At 35.7% G+C, this 23,773-nt stretch overlaps 2 protein-coding genes across 2 annotated transcripts in view; both read right to left on the reverse strand.

The window, feature by feature from the left end:
- LOC121371196 (zinc finger protein 708-like) overlaps positions 1–21,507 on the reverse strand; it is a 28,471-nt gene extending 6,964 nt beyond the window's left edge. The window contains exon 1 of the mRNA XM_041496902.1: positions 21,343–21,507. The gene's annotated coding sequence lies outside the window, so the exon portion shown is untranslated. The remainder of the gene's footprint in view (positions 1–21,342) is intronic.
- On the reverse strand, positions 521–5,186 carry LOC121371197 (zinc finger protein 260-like). Its single transcript, XM_041496904.1, has one exon. It carries the CDS (start codon positions 3,642–3,644, stop codon positions 1,815–1,817), a length of 1,830 nt encoding a protein of 609 aa, XP_041352838.1. The 5' UTR covers positions 3,645–5,186; the 3' UTR covers positions 521–1,814.
- Positions 21,508–23,773: the final 2,266 nt, after the last annotated feature.

Genomic DNA, 23,773 nt, shown 5'->3' on the forward strand with positions numbered 1-23,773 from the left:
TGTGTATTATAATTATTATTTAAATCTTTTATCAAGCAACTTCTAAATTTCATGTATGTAGTAAAAGGTACATGTAATTATAATGCCAACTGTTTTCAGGTTTGCAATATGTGCATGCAATGGCACAACACCACAATACACTCTTCTGACAACTAGAAATGCCTCTGGAACATATTAAGATCATAGCTTAGAAATGTACATTCCACTATAAAGCCCCCAATTAACATGGTTCTCTAATTCTTACTGTACTTGTACCTTTAAAGCCAGATATCTCTTACATGGTGCTGAGGGGCTGTTTCAGAGTTGGTCACATAAGGTGTAATGTTTTGCTATTTTTTTAATGACACCACTAGACCATATTGATTTATTAATTATCGGCTATTGGATGTCAAACATTTGGCAATTATGACATATAGTTTTAGAGAGGAAATCTATAACATTTTTCCATTAGTAGCGAGGGATTTTTTTTATATGTGTGCATTATCCCACAGTCAGGATAGCACATACCACAACCTTTGATATACCGGTCATGGTGCACTGGCAGGAACTACAAATACACAATGGGCCCACCAATGGGGATCGATCCTAGACTGACTATATATTACACAAACACTTTACCACTGGGCAATGTCCCACTCCTGAGGTGTAAAAAAGAAGCACCATAAATAGTATTTTACCTCATGGTGGGTCTATCACTATTCCTATAGAAACTTGATTTAAACGGTTTATTTTGTGGGCATATTCTTTTTAAAATGCCCCCCTCCCCCACCACATGATAAATTCTGAAACAGCCCCAAAAAACGTTTCAGTCCTGCAAAAAGGCACTTCAATTACTAATCTACATAGCACTTTCATTAACGAGTAACATATTACTTTGAAATTGTTTGGCTCAATACCAGCAACATTATCAGTTTGGTCATTATTTTTACGACTGCTTCAGTTAATAATTGTCAATATCAGATAACTAAAACCTTCACTTACCATAATTACAACAGGACATTCTGAGTAAATATCATTAAATCTGTTACTATAATAATATTTTTTAGATTAATTCTGCTTATGGCTAACAACATTACATATATCACAACCATGATATGATTACTTGTTATATGTAGCATAATATATGATAGCTTAATACCTGTTACATTGTAAATTTGTTCATCATTGAGCAATTAACTTCATGTCTGATTTTGTTAATAGCTGACATAGCTACACACCACAAACATCACTTGATATAGATACTATAACACATTACAGCTCATCAGCAGTACTTCCTTCCGCTTGTTACAGGCTATGGTCGGACTGCTGGTGTTCCCTTGCACCTGCCAGTGCAGGAGGTCCCCCCTCCAACCCTTTCCTGTCCTGTGCCCAGGACAGGCGTGCACTACAACAGCTTGTTCTGAATGTACACGTTAAACACTCTGACCTGACCTGACCTGACCTCAGCAGTACTTCTATGATTGAAAATGGCTGAACACACTGATCTCAGCATTGTCATGTTCTGGTTATCATTGAATATTCAGACTCAGGACAATGGGTTAGTTGGTTAGTGGTTAGTGGTTAGTAAGAGAGAAGAGGGTGTAGATACCCACTGAGCCTTTAAGAACTCTCTCTGGGTTGGATCCGGTACCGGGCTTGAACCCCATACCTACCAGCCTGCAGTCTGATGGCTTAACCACTGCGCCACCGAGGCCGGTGCAACATGTCAACATCATTTGCAACAGCTACAAAAACATTCAGACTCTAGACTGGTTTAATAATCATGACTGTTAATAGCTGACACAGCTAAACATGCCAACCATCATTTGCAATACTTATAAAGAACATTCTGACTCAATACTGGTTACTTGATTAATCTGATCATCTTGACTTTCATTTCTTGAATACTCAACAGATACAGCTATTGTTGGACCCACATCTTTTGGTAAGTCAAATTCTGTGCCCCTAAAATGCACTCCCATATGTTTACGCAGATTTGCACGCATAGCACACCTTTTATCACAGTAGGGACACGCAAAGGGTTTTTCTCCGGTGTGAGTTCTCACATGAACCTTCATCTGACCGGCAGTATAAAATGGCTTATTACAGTAACTGCAGCTGAAAGGTTTGGCACCACCATGAATCTGCATGTGCCGTTGTAGCCCGGTTTTCAAGCGAAACTTTTTGCCACACTGATCACACATGTGAGGACGTTCACCCGTGTGGATTTTGAGATGATAGATCAGCCTACTGGACACCTGGAATCTTTGTTTGCAAATGTCACACTTATACGGTTTCTCAACGTATCCCTGGTGATTCATCATGTGCTTCTTCAGCTGTTCTTTGTGAATGTATTCTTTACCACACACACTGCACTTGAACTGTCGTTCCTTCGTATGAGATAGCATGTGTGAACAAAATGTACGTGTATGGCAAAAGGCTTTACCACATATCTCACAAGTATATGGCTTCCTACTTGAATGCATAATTCTATGAGCCATTTGATATGCTCTCGTTGTCAGCAGTTCACCACAGGTTTCACAGGTGTTATCAGCTGCTTGGTCCGAATCCTCACCATTTGATTCTGGAACATTTTCTTTCTTATCCATCCACTCATTTTGTTCGTCTTCAGAATGAGACTTGAAATGTTCATTTAAGTCATATATTTTTAAGAAATGCTGTCCACAGACCTCACAGCGACAAGGTTCATCAGCAACATGTCTGCGGGCATGCATGAAACAGCCCAACCATGTGCCAAAATACATATCACAGTGTTCACACTGATACACTTCAGCATCAGGACCTGGTCTTTCCACGTGGTGCATTTCATGTAATCCTAGGGATCTCCGAGTGCAGAACAATAAATCACATTTCTCACATTTCAGATTTTTTCTTTTAACTTGATTTAGATGACTTAGGAGCATTCCTTTTCGTACATATTTTAGCCCACACATATTGCATGAAAACGTTTTCTCTCTGTGATGCATCTGTTTATGATAATTAAGACGCTTTTTGGTCAGATAATGTTTTCCACATATCTCGCATAACACCTCTTCAATGATGGGAAGTTTGCGCTTATATTTGTACCCTAACATTGGCCATGGATACTTGTCATTTTCATCAAAGAAGGCCTTTCGTTTTCTAACTCTTCGAGACTCAGCAATTTCAGTTGCTGTAGCAGGCAGGCTCCTAGTAAAATCATTTGAATGTTCATTGATTTTTTCCTGACATTTCTTTTTAATACCAGAATCACAGTCTAAATCTAACAGTATCTCATGATCAACGTATATGATTTCATCTTCGACTTGCTCATCAGAAGACTTTATTTCCAGATCTCTTCCTAACTGTAAATCATCCACAGTTCCCGTTCCCAATATAACCACATTGGACATTGGCTGGTTAGTAATTTCTACAAGAGGAGTTTCGACATGACTGAAGTTTTCACTGTTAGACACAGCATCAGCTGAGCTTTGAGATGGGCTGTTCATTTGGAGATCTGCTTCAGATTTCTTGGTACAGTTACTCTTATAATTGTATGTCTTTGTAATCGATGTCTGCTTCTCACAACCAGCCTGCTTACATGTATAAATCTTTGTAACTTTTATTGAAGACAATGACCAAGTACAAGGATTTGAATGACATTGTAAACCATGTTGATTATTCATCTGTGTAAATTTATGCCACTATATGGATTGGCCAACTTGTAGTAAAGATTCTATAGTATGCGGATTGTTTCCTAGTGTGCCATTGTTCATTTGGCATGTCTTGACATCAAAAAGATGGATTTCTCACATACTGATAGCTCAAAAGGCTATTCACACTGAAAATGAAACCAATAAAATATACATGTATGTGTAATATGTATAATCATTATCAGTATCAGGGCGCGAAATAAGCGGTATCGCGTCGCAAAATGTGAGACAAATATTATGGTTTACTACTCAAATGCATTTTTTTGTTGCAAACAATTGCGATGCAATTTTTAATTACAATTAAAAATATATATTAATATTGAAATGTGCCTGAAATTCATGCATGAATTACATTTAGTCCTTGAGTTTAGAATCCAATCAAATTGTCAAAATTACGAAAGAGGCACGTCAGAAAAATGCACTGAAAACAAAAATAAAATAAAAGAGTCCCATCCCATAAAAAAATTGGGAATACCAATGTGTTTCGAATGCCATACTTGGAATGCTTCGGCCAGTAGAAATAATTTATTAGTTTGGCAAATCGTATTTGTTATTGGCGATTTATAAATTTATACATGAAATACATGTAGTTTTCTTGTTTTTGGTTCATTTTTGGAATTGATGATTACATCATTGATAATGTGGTACAACAAAAACATGTTCAACTATACACCTCGTCATAAATATCGCACCACCCAATTTTGTTCACTAAGTAAAACTGGATCTTCAGCCTCATAAAAATGGTGTTTAGAAAAGCACATTAAACTGTTTATATGGCCTCATGTGAGCGTTCAGTCAGAAAATTTACAACACAAGACCGAATTTGAGCACTAAATGAGGGTTTAATTGTAGCAAAGTAAAGTTCACTAAAATCACCGTAAAATACGGTGAAATAAGTATGGCTGCCGGGGTCGTTACAACAGACACACAACACAGTTCACATTTCATTAATGTCAAACACACTAGTAAGGTCCACAATGACTGGCTAACTCAGTATCTGGTGTAACCGCCTCGCACTTGGATAACATGTTCTACATGCCTTCTCATGCTTGTCACCAGACGTCTGATGCTCTGTTGAGGGATCTGCTGCCACTCATCATGCAATGCATGGGTCAATTCCTAAAGGTTCTGAACTGGAGGATCCCTTGCTCTCACCCTACGTCCCAAAATGTCCCACAAATGCTCAATAGGATTTAGGTCTGGACTTCTGGCAGGCCATGGTAGTGTCTCAATGGCGTTGTGTTGGAGATGCTGAACAACAGCTCGAGCACGATGTGGTCTGGCATTATCGTCCATGAAGACTGGACGTGTGGCGAGAGCATGGTTATCGAAATGAGGCACAACAGCACCGTCCAGGATCAAGTTCTGGTACATCTGTCCATTCAGTGTTCCGGGAACTGTGATGAGGTCAAGTTTACAATCATAGGAACAACACCCCCACACCATGACGGATCCACCCCCAAATGGAACCTCAGCTTGAATGTTCCTCTGATCATATGCTGTGCCTCTCTGCCTCCAAACTTGTGCCCTCCCGTCTGTATGATGCAGCAAAAATCTGCTTTCATCGGACCAGTGGATCCTTCTCCATGTCCTCAGGTTCCAGCGATTACGTGCTTGGCACCAGGCTAAACGGGCATGGCGGTGCTGATTTGTGAGGAGTGGACGTCTGATTGGTCGTCTTGCTCTCAATCCTGCAGAATTTAGGCGTTGTCTGATGGTGCTGATGGACACTCTGTTGTATGGATGCCATCCATGTCGCAGCTGTGTACAAGTAGACTTTGGGCTTCGTCTGGCTTGGTGTACGAGAGCACGGTCTTCCCTGTCATTGGTTTTTCTGGGACGTCCAGACCTCGGTGCATCCTTCACTTCACCGGAAGCAGTATGTTTACGTATTAGCCTGCTGATGACAGTGTGATTAATGTTCAATTGTGTTCCAATAGCACGACATGACATACCAGTCTGGTGCATACCAATAATTCGCCATCTTTGGTTCAGAGGCACTGGACGCTTGGGCATTTCACTGGTTGGTCAAAATAAAGCTTAATTTATGCCTAAAATCAAATTTTAGCTGTGTCTGCCAACATAACATACACCAAAAGAGGCTATGTGCATACTGCATTGTTAGCAAACCGACCCCCGGATCAATCATGCTCGTCTGAGCATGCACGTGCAGCTCGGAACAGGGTGTGTTTGTGATATTATGTTCACAGATGTTGTAATATATTAAATATATACTTGTAGTTTAAAAAACCGAAACTTATATTTTCTAATTTTACTTTAAAATGTGTGGTGCGATATTTATGACGAGGTGTATATTTATCCAAGTAAAAATAATTTATTATTGAAAATTAGTTATTTTATTCATGAGGAGGTGTAACTAAATTCTATACATATTTCTCTGCAGTTTATCTTATGAAATACTTGTATGACAAAACAAAATTACGATTAATGGCCAAAACCAACATAGAAATGCAGGAAAAGGCTGATCATGTGATTTACTGTTGGTTTGAGGAAAGCAGAAAGTAAAAGTGAAAAAACACTGATGTGTTCTTGGAGGAAATACACTCATCTATTTTGACTGGTTCCCGAAGTGGTCATTCGGTTTAACTTGCCCCAGGCTTCCACTATCCTACCCTACGACATCACCAGAATGTTGGGGATGGGGGAATGCTTAGCTAGCGAAGGGAGAGCTCAGTCTCATGGACATGGCACAGTTACTGATTATAAAATTGCGAACACCCAAGAGTTTGCGAATATGCAATTGAAATAAATTTAATATTATTGAAATATATTAGATCTTCTCTTTCATTATGATTTGTAAATTATTTTTGTATGTGTGTGTGGGAGGGATGTGTGTAATTAATACATATCATTTAAGATGTAAAGACTTAAAATAGGTTATTGATTAACATTTAATATAATTTATATTAATAGCAAAAAATTGATCATCTTGTACCACTTCCTAAATCATTTGGAGGAAGAAGATACATTTTGTACATCTTATTCAATCCTGTTTTAGCAATCAATCTTAAATTTTGCAGATAAAAATAAAATTAACAGAAAATAAGTTCTTTATATAAGATGATTGCCAACATAATTGATATATACCAGAGGCCCCCACCCAATTTCAGCCGAGCTACAAATATCACTCAATTCCTCATTAAGAACTTTTAAAATACAGGTCTGCATTATTAATTTTTCTTCAAAGCACACAAATTTATGCAATACATTACTTTTATTTTGTGGGCTATATTTCATGCCTATAGCAGAGCAATAAATTTTAATTAGTGTATATATTTTGTACTACACAGAAAGAAAGAAAGAAAGAAATGTTTTATTTAACGACGCACTCAACACATTTTATTTACGGTTATATGGCATCAGACATATGGTTAAGGACCACACAGAGTTTGAGAGGAAACCCGCTGTCGCCACTATATGGGCTACTCTTCCGATTAGCAGCAAGGGATCTTTTATTTGCGCTTCCCACAGGCAGGATAGCACAAACCATGGCCTTTGATGAACCAGTTATGGATCACTGGTCAGTGCAAATGGTTTACACCTACCCATTGAGCCTTGCGGAGCACTCACTCAGGGTTTGGAGTCGGTATCTGGATTAAAAATCCCATGCCTCCACTGGGATACGAACCCAGTACCTACCAGCCTGTAGACCGATGGCCTACCACAATGCCACCGAGGCCGTGAACTTTGACTATATGCAAAAAGTAAAATAATAGTTACTTTTTAAATTTGTATTTCACATTTTTCTCCAGTAACTTCTCAATGCAGATCACATATACACATGGACTGTTAGTAATGTTGGAGCACTGAGAGCAGAACACATCTATCTCTTTAGTTGTAAATTCATAACTGTATTAAAAATGGCGAAAATACATGTTTGCTATATCAATTTTGAATTACAATAGCAATGATATTCAGTCACAGTGATAGCAAAAACAGTTAATTTTAATAATGGTGTTCATGCATTGGTGATGTTCTTCATTCATCAAATTATTAATACTTAGATTCATGAATAATTATTATGCTGTACCCATATTCACCACATGGACAATACATGTACATAAAATGTTTGATGATTAGTGAATGTGTTGCAGCTCTAGTGCACACATTTACTTGCACAAAACTATAATGTGTGTGATGTTTAAACATTATAAATATACTAGATAAAGGTGCAAATTCACATATTGATGTGTTTGCAACTCTAATATAAAGCAATATAAAGTCCTGAAAAATGCTATAGAAAATATGTGGTTTGCTATGCAAAACTCTTTTGCATAGCAAAAATTGCTATACAATTTTTATAACTTATTTCACGCCCTGAGTATGAACTTAAAGATAAAATAAATATCCAAGAAATATAGTATGAATGCATTTGTATGGTTGTGCAAACACCTTGAATCAGCCCTCTACATTGCGACCATTTTTTCATTTGGCGACTAAAACATTTCATACCATCTATATAAAAATTACAAGTAGGCGTCATTTGGCTCCTAGATGGAAAAGTTAATGTAGAGGGCTGCTTGAATTGTTTTTTGGGTTTTGTTTTTTTAACTTAACAAAAACGAGCGTAACAGGTACTAGAAATATTTTCACCAGAACACAAACCATCCAACATACATGCCATTGATTATTACAAGACATTAGAATGTTCAACATGCAATGGAAGACTGATTATGGGTGCATGTCTCCCGAGTGTATGACCCAACATAGGAGATGGTTATCAAGCAGGCACTGCTGGTTCCCGTCAAGCAAACCTATACCGAAGAAGAAATACTCCCATTAACCTCATCATCAGCTATATATATGCCTTGGTCTTTGCTAAATGTTTGTGGTACTTTTAAAAACAATTCCAAAAACAACATGCAATATGGGGGGAGGGCTTGTTTTGTGTTTCTCTGTTTCAAATTGGTTAATCCCTTGAACTAGTAAAATATAAACATTGAACATACATGTTTTCTTTTTGTCAACAAATGGCAACAGTGTTAGTGTAACAAATGATGTTAGTTGATGATACAAAACACAATTAAAAAATCTTAATCAAAAGTGAAAAAAAAACATGCATTCAACAGCTGCATAATAAACAGTTAATACAAACTGTAACTACTCTTTTACCAATAAAACACATATACATGTACCAACTTTTATACAAGAAACATTAATGCAGATTTTGACATATTCAAGGTCAAAACATTTTAAAATTAATAAAATTTCATATTTGCTGCATGCTTGACTTGTTGGCTCTCTCATCCTTGACATTATTAATCTTCTTTAATAAAGTTAGACAAAAAAAAGAATTCTGCTGTTGTTCTATAGAATATAGATAATAACAGCTTAATTAAATTGGATTTATGGTAAACTTGATTAGACTTGCTAAGCATAATTTCCCATTTGCCCTAAACAGGATAAAGTCAATATCCATATCATTAAAACTGTTTTTGTGAACAGGCAAGAAATCATATTTATTTCAAACTTTTGATGCATAACCTGTCTACATTCACATATTTTTTTTTGCAGTATGACATCATAAAATATTTATGTCTTTCTTTGCAATGTTAATTTTGCCATTTCACAAGTTTTGTTATTGGCGATTTATAAATTTATACATGAAATAGTTTTCTTGTTTTTGTTTCATTTTTGGAATTGATGATTACATAATTGATAATGTGGTACAACGAAAACATGTTCAACGATTTATCCAAGTAAAAATAATTTATTATTGAAAATTAGTTATTATTATACTTATATGACAAAACAAAATTACGATTAATGGCCAAAACCAACATAGAAATGCAGGAAAAGGCTGATCACTTGATTTACTGTTGGTTTGAGGACAGCAAAAAATAAAAGTAAAAAAACACTAATGTGTTCTTGGGGGAAATACGCTTATCTATTTTGACTGGTTCCCGAAGTGGTCATTCGGTTTAACTTGCCTCAGGCTTCCACTATCCTACCCTACGACATCACCAGAATGTTGGGGATGGGGGAATGCTTAGCTAGCGAAGGGAGAGCTCAGTCTCATGGACATGGCACAGTTACCGATTATAAAATTGCGAACACCCAAGAGTTTGCGAATATGTAATTGAAATAAATTTAATATTATTGAAATATATTAGATCTTCTCTTTCATTATGATTTGTAAATTATTTTTGTATGTGTGTGTGGGAGGGATGCGGGTAATTAATACATATTATTTAAGATGTAAAGACTTAAAAGAGGTTATTGATTAATAATTATTAATATAATTTATATTAATAGCAAAAAATGGATCATCTTGTACCACTTCCTAAATCATTTGGAGGAAGAAGATACATTTTGTATATCTTATTCAATCCTGTTTTATCAATCAATCTTAAATTTTGCAGATAAAAATAAAATTAATAGAAAATAAGTCCTTTATATAGGATGATTGCCAACATAATTGATATATACCAGAGGCCCCCACCCAACTTCAGTCGAGCTACAAATATCACTCAATTCCTCATTAGGAACTTTTAAAAATACAGGTCTGAATTATTAAAAAAATTTCAAAGCACACAAATTTATGCAATACATTACTTTTATTTTGTGGGCTGTATTTCAAGCCTATAGTAGAGCAATAAATTTTAATTAGTGTATATGTTTTGTACTACACAGTGTACATGAACTTTGACTACATGCAAAAAGTAAAATAATATTTACTTTTTAAATTTGTATTTTTCATTTTTCTCCAGTGACTTCTCAATGCAGATCACATATACACATGGACTGTTAGTAATGTTGGAGCACTGAGAGCAGAACACATCTATCTCTTTAGTTGTAAATTCATAACTGTATTAAAAATGGTGAAAATACATGTTTGCTATATCAATTTTGAATTACAATAGCAATGATATTCAGTCACAGTGATAGCAAAAACAGTTAATTTTGCCATTTCACAAGTTTTTAAACAATTTATACTTTTGTCATGCTCACTACGATACAAAACGTTTCATACACTGTATGGAAAGTAATGATGGAAAATTTGTAGTTGAAAATCTAGTTCAAAGTACACATTATGTCAGGCTCATTTCAACTGAAAAGTTTTATGTGCTATTTGTTTGTTACTTTTCTTCATCTCAACATTATATTATAAATTTAGTTTATTTAAAGTTAATATTAAGCTAAATGCATTGATTGCAAAAGTATTTTAATTAAAAATGTTTAATTATTTTTACATGTAATGTCATGAACATCCATAGGTGCAACTATAAACCAAATTTCATCGATCTAGGACTTAGCAGTTTGTGAGAAACTGATGTTAATGCGAAACTTTAATGTTAAACTTTTAACTCAAAAGTTTAATTAAAAATATTTTATTAATTAATATTTTATTATTTTCACATGCTCTGGGATGAACACCCATAAGTGGAACAATAAATCAAGCTTCATTGTCCTATGACTTAATTATAGTTTGTAAGAAATTGATGTAAATCCTAACCTTTTCCTTTCTTACAACTTACAGATTAGCTGGAAATCATGAGCAGCCATGCACACACAATGATATGCAGCTATCTAATCTTTATTACACTAACTCTAGCCAAGGCTTCAAATTTATCAAGCCTTGCTCTAGCAATACAAATGGCAATGATCTACCATTCAGAATAACATTCAACTCCCAGTTATCATTTAGTGTTTTCCCTAGCTTGTTTTAGCATGGTGCAGCACCATGCCTCAATAGTCTAGCACCATCTTGCCTTAATCAGCACCATGCTGCGCTTTCCAGACGGTTCGTCCACTGGACAATTCGTCCACAGACAATTCGACCAGACGATTCGTCCACGGACAATTCGTCCACTCACCTTGGACAATTCGTCCAATGGACTGCATTTTTTTCAAACATATTAATAGTTATTTCTTTGACATTGTAATCGTTTCTTAACATTATTTTGTGGTATACTATAACCAAAAAAGTAAAATAGAGTTAGAATTCAAAATTACTATCCAGTTTTTATTAACGGTTTGTATTCATTATCATGCGGATGATTCGTCCACTGACGATTTGTCCATTCGCTCGTACACAATGTGGTAAATAGGTAATGCAAGCCTCCGCGTCGGAAGACTTTATTACCCCCCGCCCCCCTCCCGTCATGTTCTCCTTCAATTGCGTAAATTCTATCCACGTTATCCCCATATCCTATATGCCTAATAACCTCGAAATAAAATTAAAACTTGTTGTCTTCTATTCCAATTTAATTAAATGTACATTAAAAAACAATTCAACAAAACAACAAATGTCATTCAAAAGTTAACATATTTGACAGTAGTAGAAATGCACAAGCGAATGTTTTTGGTCAATTAAACCAGTGTAGAATCGATGAATGGCATTTCGTCGTTGTTAACTGCACAAATCACTGTAGGAGATTATTCATTCAAATATCACTGGAAGAGAAACGTCCAACAGTCAGCCGACTAATGAATGGATAATCAATTCTTTGGCAGTAATTTCGTCATTGGTGTAGCGTCTCCAAATGGCAAAGAATTCTCCCTGCCGGGTCCTATGCTTCAGCCGTTGCATCCGTCCATACACCCCTGAGCGTGCTGTAACTTCACCGTGGTGCAGGGGTGTAACATTCTCTTTGAGAATGGCCAATACAGCACAAATTGAAATTTTGAGTAAGTCAGTATCTATCTGTGATATTTTATTTTTGCACAATTCTTTACAGTGTTTTTATTTAAATCTTGAATTTTTATATTGATGTTGATCATCACCTTATTTGTTTGCATTACCATAGTTTGACACCCAATAGCCGATGTATTTTTCGTGCTGGGGTGTCGTTAAACATTCATTCATTCATTCATTCATTCATTCCGTCCATACAGGTAGTTAGCGGTGCAGCTTTGAAATAAGGCGTGTTGTTTTAGACGCTACTGGATCCAACTTGGTGAAACAAGCTTAAGCAGTAATGAGCCTGCATTGCTAATTACTTCACAATATCACAATAGAGTACACCTGTACACTTAATTGGTAAAGCAAACAGAAACCAAACAAGTTGAAAGGGAAGGGCTAAAGATTATCTTTACTGGGCATATTGTACTAAAAACATCCTACGACATGTAGCGTGAAAGGCGTACATTATAGAAACAAACAATAACCGAATAAATAGAAACACCAAAGAATTATGTCTGCAGAGCATTGTTACAAAAACATCTACCAAGCGTAATCTAATGCAATATCATTTATTTTCACCTTTGTAAATTTATGACACAGCAAAAAAAATATGGGGTAAAATATATCTAATAATTTATTTAGCCCCCACGTATATGTAGTACACATTATTTAGGCCGTGGACGAAATGTACTAGGGAAATAAAAACCCAGTGGACGAATCGCCCAGAACTGATTTTGTGTAGTGGACGAATCGTCGCGAGTTCCTCAGTGGACGAATTTTCAGTGGATGAATCGTCCATGGACGAATTGTCCAGTGGACGAATCGACTGCATTCCCATGCTGCCCTGATATTAAACAAGCCTTTTTCATTAATTAATTCTAAAATTGCCTTTATAAAACACCCAAAAAGGTATTATTAATTAATAAAATATGCCTTTTATATATTTTGCCATTCATTTATTAAAGCAAGCACATAAATTACATTAATGTTTATTTCAATTAATTTTTGTGTATTTTAAATGAAAAACAACTGCCCCGAAAAAGGTGAAAATGCCATGCCTTGCCAAATTTCTAGGGAAATTACTATCATTTACCATATGATTTACTCAATATCAAGATCCAATGAGTCACACAGTACTATTCGTATATCTGATAACAAAAAAGTGTTAAACATTGGATTTAATGGATAATCTTCTTCAGTTTTAGGTTGGTTGTGTTTTTAAGGTGATTATTCCTACAGATCAGGGTTTCTTCCAGAGGGTAAAACGAGTATGGCACCATACCCAAATTTTTGGACAGATTTTGTTTTTAAAGTGAACCTTTTCACAAAATTAATTACTTTAAATTTATCATTACTGTATGATTTTGTTTTTAACCCTAACCCTAACTTAACCCATTTTCTTTCTGTGATAGACCCCAATACCCTCTGCTAACTGTGGTTGCATTCAATTCCTAGTGCCATACCCAAAAATTTCTTTCTAGCAGAAACACTGCAGATGTAAGTACTAACTGCCCATACAAGACATTACAGTTTTCTGATGTATTGTGTAATGATAAAGACCTTCAAAAAGCAAGAAATAAAGTTTCAAATCTTCTACATCACTGTTATTTTGTTAAATTCATGTTACGCCTGTCAACCATTGTTGTCTTAAGTACCACATAGTATATTATAAATCACTACAAACTTTGAATACTCTAAATTTCTTGACTGATTTTGTTGATACTGGTAATTGACATTTCACTTGGTGTAGTTACTGGAGTATTTAGCTCAATATCGGTAACAGTGTCACGTTGACCATTATCACTTTGATGACCAACATCACTTTCATGGAGATCAGGATGACCATCATTACTTTGATGACCAACTTTGTTACATCACATACACCTACACATTCTATGGTTTCCACAGGCAATTCTGGATCAATACCACAGAGTTTGTTTCTTTATTTTGTTTAACGACACCAATAAAGCACATTGATTTATTAATCATCGGTTATTGGGTGTCAGACATTTGGTAATTCTGACAGTCTTAGAGAGGAAACCTGCTTAATTTTTCCATTAGTAGCAAGGGATCTTTTATATGCACTGGTTGGAATGAGATGACAGGGATCGATCCTAGACCAATAAGCGAGTGCTTTCCCACTGGGCTACATCCCGCCCCCAATACCACTAAGAGCAACATTGTCACTTTGACCATCATGACTTTCGTATTCAGTTGTACTAACAGCTGACAAGGTTACACTTGCTAAACATGTAGTTATATGGCAGGACATTCAAACTCAATACTGGCAACATTATCACTATTTTTTCTCAAGGTATTTTCAAAATAGACTAACCGCTGAATCTAAATATTTTGCAATGTCAACACCTTTCTCTTTGACATACACTGCCATATCTTTACGCAGGTTTGCACTAATGGTACACTCTTTATGACAGTAGGGACAAGCGAAGAGATTTTCTCCTGTGTGAATTCTCAGATGAAGTCTTAGATCTCCAGATGCATAAAACGCTTTATCACAGTAACCGCATAAAGCTAAAGTAATCATGAATCTTCTTATGCATATTTAGTTCAGTTATCAGACTAAATGTTTTGTCGCACTGATCACACATCTGGAAACGCTCACCAGTGTGTGCAGTCAAGTGACATCTCAGCCTGTAGGGAGTTTCAAATCTCTGTTAAGATCTAAAGTCATCATGAATCTTCTTATGCATATTTAGTCCAGTCTTCAGACTAAATGTCTAGCACACTGATCTCACAGGTGGGAGAGCTCACCAGTGTGCAGTCAAATGACATCTCAGCCTGTTGGGAGTTTCCAGTCTGTCCACAAATATGGCATTCATATGCATGTTCATTGTGACCCTTGTGACTCTGCAAGTGTCTTGTTAAATCACATTTGTCAATGTACATGTTCCCACAAACATAGCATTTGTACAATTTTTCTTGTGTGTGTGTGTTAACATATGTAAACAAAATGATGGTTTAAAGAACATCACTTTCACACATAATATATATGTCACAAGTGTATGTTTTTTTTACTTGAATGGATATCTTATGAGCCATTTGAAATGCTCTTGACTACAAAAATCACATTTGTAATTCTTCTCTTTACATGCATGTATATGCTCACCATCAATGTGATTTTACAATGTTCACTGAATTCATCTGGATTTAAAAGTATTTCATTGCACATATCACAGTGAAAAATGTCTTTAATCATTGTATGGTGTGCTTGCTAGAGTGCTGAAGACAACCCAACTTGCTGGCAAAAAACACATCACAATGTTTGCACTGGTATTATTTTCTATCACCAAATGCTTATTTCTTACTGTGTGACATTGCAAGTAATGCTGAGGATTTTAGTGAACAGAACTGTAGGCCTAAACCACATTTCTCACATTTCAGATTTCTCTTCAACGTGAATTTTGTATAACATTTCAAAGTTTGTTCCCTGGTAAACTACAACCCACAAATACTGCAGAAAAATATTTTAACTTCGCAGTGAATCTGATTTATGAATCCAAAATTAATGCTTACTTGACAAAGACTTGCTGCATATACATCTATTCTTCTTTTTTAATACTGGAAAGAGATACTTTTCATTTGCTTCAAAACAAATTTTCATTTCTTCACCCTTTGTGACTTACTTTTGCATCTGTACAGATCTTTTTCTTGCATTCCTTTTTCATGTTCTTTTCATTAGATTGTAACTGTATATCCTGGTTTATATGCACATTTTGATCTCCTATTTCATACAAAGACATTATTCCTATATTTATTTTATTACCAATTTCTAATTATGTACACAATATATGCAAGTCTACATTATGATACAACAATCTCAGAGATCAAAATGGTGTTTCAGCTTTATAGATGTAAAAATTAAATCTGGGAAATGTTTTACGGTTATACAAGGTTGTGTCCACTACTAACTCTTCTGAACAGTCAAACATGCTCACAACATAAAATGTATTTTCAACAATAAAGAAAGATGAAAATATAATAAAAAAGTTATGAAAGTTTTCCACAGCAAAAGAAAAATGTCATAGAGAATTGAAAACACCAGACCAATCTCCATGACATTGCTGATTGCCATGGTTAACTGCTAAGGCTGGATAGGCTTCTGTACAATGTGTATGGACTTACTGCATGTACCATACAATGAAAGAAACAAGCAGAATTTTTCACTAGTCCATCAGATAATTGTACATCTAAAAATCTACTTGTCTGCTTATATTTTCACTTGTCCAAATAAGTGGTTTGTGTTATTCAAGTACAAGGATTTACTAACATTATGGGGAGCCATATAAGATATTACCATAATCTAAATGAGCATTTGCATTTAATCCTTTGTATCACTATAAGTATTTTCTAATTTTAGTAGATCCTTTAACTAGTTTCAGGGGAGTGATGGAAAGCCAGAGTGATCACTTCCCTTATATGGCAAGGTTTATTAATGCAGTTTTCCTTTCAACAAGCAATATGTATGAGCTTATTTTTTATTATTATAGGAATACCAATGTCATGTATGCTTGTTTTCAAGTATTTATACAAAGCAAGCTTCTTCAAAATTACTTGTAATGAAGGAATAATATTCTTGCTCGATTCAAACAGAAAAAGGAGAACCACATTAAAACAAACCTTTTCAAAATTTTATGCTGTATGATAGTTTAAAGATTTGCACTTCTTGCAATAATATATAATCATTGAAAAAAACAAATGCTTTGGTTCATTTTATTGCGACAACCTTGGGAATGAAAAGGCTGTATGCACTGACATTGCAGATATTTAGTTTTTTTCATACAAATTTGGATCGCCAATCCTGCTGCATATCCCCCCACAAGAGGCCTGCAATTATGTAAGAAGATACATGGAGTTAATAGCTTGTTATATATGTATGAAAAGAAAATATACATTCATGAACAAAGTTGAAAAACAAAACTGAAATACAAAATGTGTTTTATAATGAAATCATCCATGTATATTTTTCTTCTCAGTGGAACATTGGCTAATTGATGGCTGATAGGTGGATGAGTCACCACTGAACTATGTAAACAAATAGAGACAGGTAAAACAGTTTCAAATACACACATACTATCAATGACCGAAACTCAATGCCTTGGGTCAAATCGAATATATTCCAATCAATTAACTGATCCAAACTTAGAATGAACTCATTTCTGGCAAAGAAAAGTCTGACCTCATTGAATGAATACGAAAATGTGTTACCGTATGCTAAAAAACACACATTATATACTCTTCAAAAAAAGATGGGGAACCTGAAACATTAATGTTAATATCAACTATTAGACTGAACATACATTTTGACAACAGACATCCTAGTAAAGAATGTTCAGGTCTGTTTATCAACACACCGAAACACATTCCCAGGGTTCATACACTTAAAGGAAGTCAAAATTCAAGGGTTTTTCAAGCACTTTCCAGGTCAACTTTACCAAAATTCCAGGACCTTACCGAGTTTCCACAGGTCGTTAAACACGCAAGTGCCAACCATCTTTGTGGGTTTACAATAGATTCATTAACTTGACACGCTCCCTGAACTTGCTAAATACCCAGCGGCAAAAAGTGACAAACTTTCTTTTCCAATATCGACGCTGTCGCTTGGATCTCGTGGCCGGACGATTGACATTTGATTGTGCCGCGGAAATGAAACAAATAATTTAATTACATGTTAAATAAAGTAAATAAAGTCTCTGTTTTAGGCGTTTATATTTTATTTGACATCAAATTATCATTTTCAAGGGTTTTCCAGACCGCAAGATGATTTTCAAGGGTATTCAAGCACTGGAATACATTAGTTTATTTTTAAGGGTTTTCAAGGGTTTTCCAGGCGTGTATGAACCCTGCATTCCACAGTTTGCACATGCACCGTACACGTGCGTGAAGTGTCATCACAATTTTGACAATTTCCAGGAAGGTCGATGAATCACTGTGGAACATTATTTCTGTTAATCGTTTTCATTCTGTTGATCATACACTTGTTATTGTTTTGTTTTTAGTCATTTTTATTGTTTGAATTTGCGATTTATTATATAAAAAAACCCGTCATCTTTCAAATTTCACTTCTGACCCCAATCGTTCTTCAAGACCTTTGGTGGTCATAAAACCTACTGTAATACTGAACTACCAGTTGTAATGTTTGCCCAATTAATTCACTATTATCATATAACCATTCCCCACAGCTAATACACCTTACAATTTTGGCAATTGTAAATTCTTATTAGAGTTCCCCTACTTTTTTTGAAGAGTATATAACTTAAATGCTTTGGACAAACACCTTTTTAGTACATGCGCTGTTCAACACTTTCAGCTTTTCAGTTAGTACAAACTAAAAATAAATAAATATGTTTCTGAAAAATAATAACAGTTTGACAGTTTTAAATAGAAAATAAGAATTTACCACTAGAGTCACCACTTCACCTGGATTTCCCATACTCACTGACAGCACTTGATGTCAATAATGATAGGCAATATACTGGGCAGTTTCTCACATGAGCTGTCTTTCAATGGACATGAACAGCTAATCGATAATGTTGCGACTTGTTACTTTCTAAAGATTAAAATTGCAAAGCTAAACTTGATTACTGTATTCCAAAACTTACCATGATATGGTATTCCGAAAAAGTTCTAGACTGATTTTTGGACACTTGATCATGTCCATCACATCAGTAAATACTAATTATGTTTTGTAACATGTAATGTCTTTAATAAATTTATTCTTAATTAAAAGAAATTATGCAGTCAATTTTATTTATAATTGTTCTGAATGGATGATGTCTACTTTTCATTAAAGTAAACATTAGTTTAAAAAAGAGAATAGTCTTCAAACACAGAGGTAAAAAGCATAAAAATTAAATGATTTAGTCTTATTGATCTGGGCCCCTATTTTGAAGCTATCTTACTCTTAGTGCTATGTTATTGTAAAACTAAGTTTTGTAGTGACGTTACTGCCTATGGCAGGCTTACGATATCGTAGCACTAAGATAGCTTCAAAAATCTGTAGCCTGGTATCCATTAGGTCATGTTACATGCACCAAATCATTGATGTTAACTGAACATCTTCCTTTTTAACACAATTTCTAGTCAATCTGGTCATGTTATCATATGTGTTTCCAGGAACATGCTGAAAACATTAAGTTATTGGAGGTCGGCTTTTCTTTTTGCTTTTTTTTAAAACTAACATCCATTTAGTCCAAGGTGGACCCAATATATATATTTTTTTTTAATCCTTATCGGTAAATGTTTTAAGAAATAAAAATAAAAAATAAAAAAGGCTTTAAAATTAAGATACTTGTAAAGTTATTTGAATTTACTCAGGGTGCAAAGTAGCACTTTATAAAAATTTACTCGCCAAATGGCCAGTAAAGGAAAACATTCACCAGCCAACTTGGACTCTTACTCGCCAGGCAACATATCAAACCTCTACATTGCGACCGATTTGGTCGTGTCGCATACCCGACTAAAACATTTCATATTATCTATATAAAAAATACATGTAGGCGCCCTCTGGCTTCTAGGTGGTAAAGTTAACGTAGAGGCCTGCAAATGGGTATACGTTTATCATAATTTTTATCATCATTAAATGTGTATCTGACTGATACTGTCAAATAAAATATATGCCACAATGACAGCCAGGTTCTGACAAAATAATCAACTCACCAAAAGATAAGCATTTTGTAAAATTTAATCGCCATAGCAAACTTTTAAATTGTGAAGAGTTTTACTCGCAATATTGCGCCGTTACATGTTGATGTAAATGTTTTGGAATTGTGAAGTAAGACCTCACATAAGAATGACAAGCAGACGACAACAAATCTGATTGTGTAACAAAGGGCCCAGTCTCAAAATGTCATCATTTCTCCCTAAACGAATAACCCTCTAATACTTTTCAACCCCACCTCCCTCCTCCAAATGAATTTAGTCAGAGAAAAAGGTGTTGAAAGTTAAAGTGCGCCAACTGAGAGTGACACCACAGAGCTCTCAAGTTGGAACTTTCGCAAGGAGTGAGATTTTGGTGGGTCGGAGTCTGACATCGTGAATCTGAATAAACCGGCGCGGGAAATAAGCGCACTAACAATTGGTCACGGTTCGAGATTCTGACCAATAAACAACGTGGACACCTATTAGTATTATATGATTTTAATGCCTTACAATGCTTAACCGGGCTGGCCTGCAGTCACAGGCTTGTTTGTCGGTCGTTGAGATCGAATGAACAACAAAAAATATATATGTATAAAAAAAAAATTTGCTAGAATGTTTAAAATGCATGAGAAAATCATGTACCGGCGTGAGAGCGTGAAACAACGTTCAAATACGTGAGTCTCATGCCGAATGCGTGAGACTTGACAACACTGGACACCATCTGTGACACGTGTCACTGTAACGAGAAGTCTGATGCTACATTCAGATGTGCTCGGAAACAGGAAATTTCCGACTTGTCAAATCGTAATTGCCGAGACTAATAATTATACTGTTCATGTTTAGTTCATGAAATTTTTCGTTAACTGTGGTTTCAAATTTCACTTTATAAATAAATAATAAAATATAAAAATAAAAACACAAACTTTTTGACACTTTCATTTTTGACTTTTTATCCGCATGGGTGTTTTACCCCCCCCCCCCCCCCCCCCCCCCAGCAGGTTATTGTTTAGGGAGATGTGATGAAATTTTGAGACGGTCTCTAAGACTTGTAAGAGGCAATGCCACTGGCAATATAGATTGTCTATAAAAAATTATATATTATATATATTTCATGCATACTGGTAATGTAAATAACGCAGGCAGCTTATTCAAATATTATACTATTAACAACTATCGCATGATCGGTATCATTTTCAAATGAATATTTTTTGCTTCTGAGAATTATTATTTTTCAAAACCTGCTGGGATTTTTTTTTTTTTTTTTTTTTTTGTGGCGACGTATTTAGTATCTAACAAGAGAATATGGATGCTCTTAAATTCGGTCGTCTTATTCTATTGCAGAAACAAGCAACTAGTTCATATTACCTCAGATTATGAGATTATTTTTGTTTTCAATCATCTCCTCTCTTTTTCACCCCTCAAGCAGATGATACAACTAAGACTGATCCACAGGCGTGATCTTTCAATACGCCGGTTGCTATTCATGTAGGTGGAATACTTGCAAGAAAACAGTCTATTAATCTCAGTGTTCTCCATCCCAGAATGAAGTGATCTCAGAGCCGTAGCTGGGGGGGGGGGGGTAAGGGGTGGTTGCACCCCCAGAAAATTTACATGACAATTAACTGGTTATTGATATTGACGTTTTAAGTATGTAACCTCCTTGATAGGCTGCAAAAATGGTATTTTAGAGCCTCTAAAATGTCCTGTGGATCCCCTATAGTGTCTTGCGCCTTCCAAGAATTCATCGTCTTCCCTCAAAAAAAATAAAAAAATAATAATAATAATTCCTTGCTACGGCCCTGTATCCGAGTCTAGTTTAGATCGGAGCTAATGTCCAGGGCTAGCCTATATATCATCTACTATTACTGTACAATTATGTAACAATACCTGGTATCGGGCCTGGCCTGTAGGATATCTCGAGTGGGGAGGCACAATCGCATGCACGCGCGCGCGCGCGTGTGTGTTTGTGTGTGTGTGTACCCTTCTATTGTTTATAATAGTCTTTTTAAGAGGACAAAAAAAACCTGTAGATTTTTTGTCTTCGAGTGGGTTTACGGGCCTGGGTTTGCATCTTTTGTTTTAAATAAACACTTCATTAAATAAGCTATGAAAGAAAGAACTGTTTTATTTAACGACGCACTCAACACATTTTATTTACGGTTATATGACGTCAAACATCTGATTAAGGACCACACAGATTTTGAGAGGAAACCCGCTGTCACCACTACATGGGCTACTCTTTCCGATTAGCAGCAAGGGATCTTTTATTTGCGCTTCCCACAGGCAGGATAGCACAAACCATGGCCTTTATTGAACCAGTTGAACCATTGAGCCTCGCGGAGCACTCACTCAGGGTTTGGAGTCTGTATCTGGATTAAAAATCCCATGCCTTGACTGGGATCCGAACCCAGTACCTACCAGCCTGTAGACCAATGGCCTAACCACGACGCCACTGAGGCCGGTAAATAAGCTATGATGCAAATATATATTTTAATGAGAAAGGTGTAAGGCCGCTATACCGACTTCTCGTCCAACAATTAACCATTAAGTTTTGAAATATTTAATGGAAGTAAAACTGTAGTGTCTATATGATCAAAATCAGGGCAGTAGAAAGTTTGTTTTGTTTAACAACACCACTAGAGCACATTGATTTATTAATCATCGGCTACTGTCAGTGGCGGTTCCGGGGGGTGAATAGGGTGGCTAGCCACCCCCTCCCTTCCCGGGCAATTTTTTTTTATGTTCATTCCAAACATATACTGTTACTTCAAAGATTTGTTCAGGAAGATGCAAATAAAGCCATTCCGTTAGCGAAAATATGCATCGCCCTGTTGTCAATCAGGTGTACAACTGAACCAAGTATGGCTTGCATCGGTAACGACAAAATTAAATCGTTTTCTATATATACTCTTCAAAAAAGTAGGGGAACATGAAATATTAATGTTAATATCAAATATTAGACCGAACATACGTTTTGGCCACATACATCCGACAGGATAGCACATACATGTACCACAGCCTTTGATATTCCAGTCATGGTGCACTGGCTGGAACAAGAAATAACCCAATGAGCCCACCAACGGGGATCGATCCCAAACTAACCGTGTATCACTGAGCTACATCCCACCCCTATTCTAATAGTAGAAGTCGATTAAAAAATATTGAATATATGACAAGCGCATGAGCAGCAAATTATGCAGGGGGGGGGGGGTCTGAATCGATTAAGTAGTAAATAAAGTATGGATCCTTAAAATTATTACGACTTATTTATTTTATTGCTATTATTATTATTTGTGTAGCCATTATGTAATCATTGCGATGCCTCGTTTGTTTTGTGCTTTCTTTTAACAAACCTGCGGTCAAATTATCGAACACATAGAAAACTTTATTGCGTCTCTCTTCCTCCTTCTCCCCCCCCCCCCCCCCCCCGTTTCCTTTATTCTTTCTTTTCTCATTATTTATTTCTGTTCATATTTAAATTGCAAAAATATATTACTGTCTAATATGTATGTATTTTGGAGAAGGCCTAGTAAGTTGTGCATCTTGTGCCTAATCCAGTTGTTCTTTAAAAAGCAATAAATAGGTTTCAATCAAGCACCGACTGGAACGATAACACGTCTACTCATGTAATCATATGCAAAATATGTGATTTTTGTTTTACCAACGACCATTAAAATGCAGCATGTTAAACCACACACACACACACACACACACACACACACACACACGTGTGCATGCATTCCACACACACACACACACTATAACTAAACAATTTTTAAAAATATTAAAAATTAAA

Source organism: Gigantopelta aegis, chromosome 4 (genome assembly GCF_016097555.1).
Source record: "Gigantopelta aegis isolate Gae_Host chromosome 4, Gae_host_genome, whole genome shotgun sequence".
Taxonomy (NCBI): domain Eukaryota; kingdom Metazoa; phylum Mollusca; class Gastropoda; order Neomphalida; family Peltospiridae; genus Gigantopelta; species Gigantopelta aegis.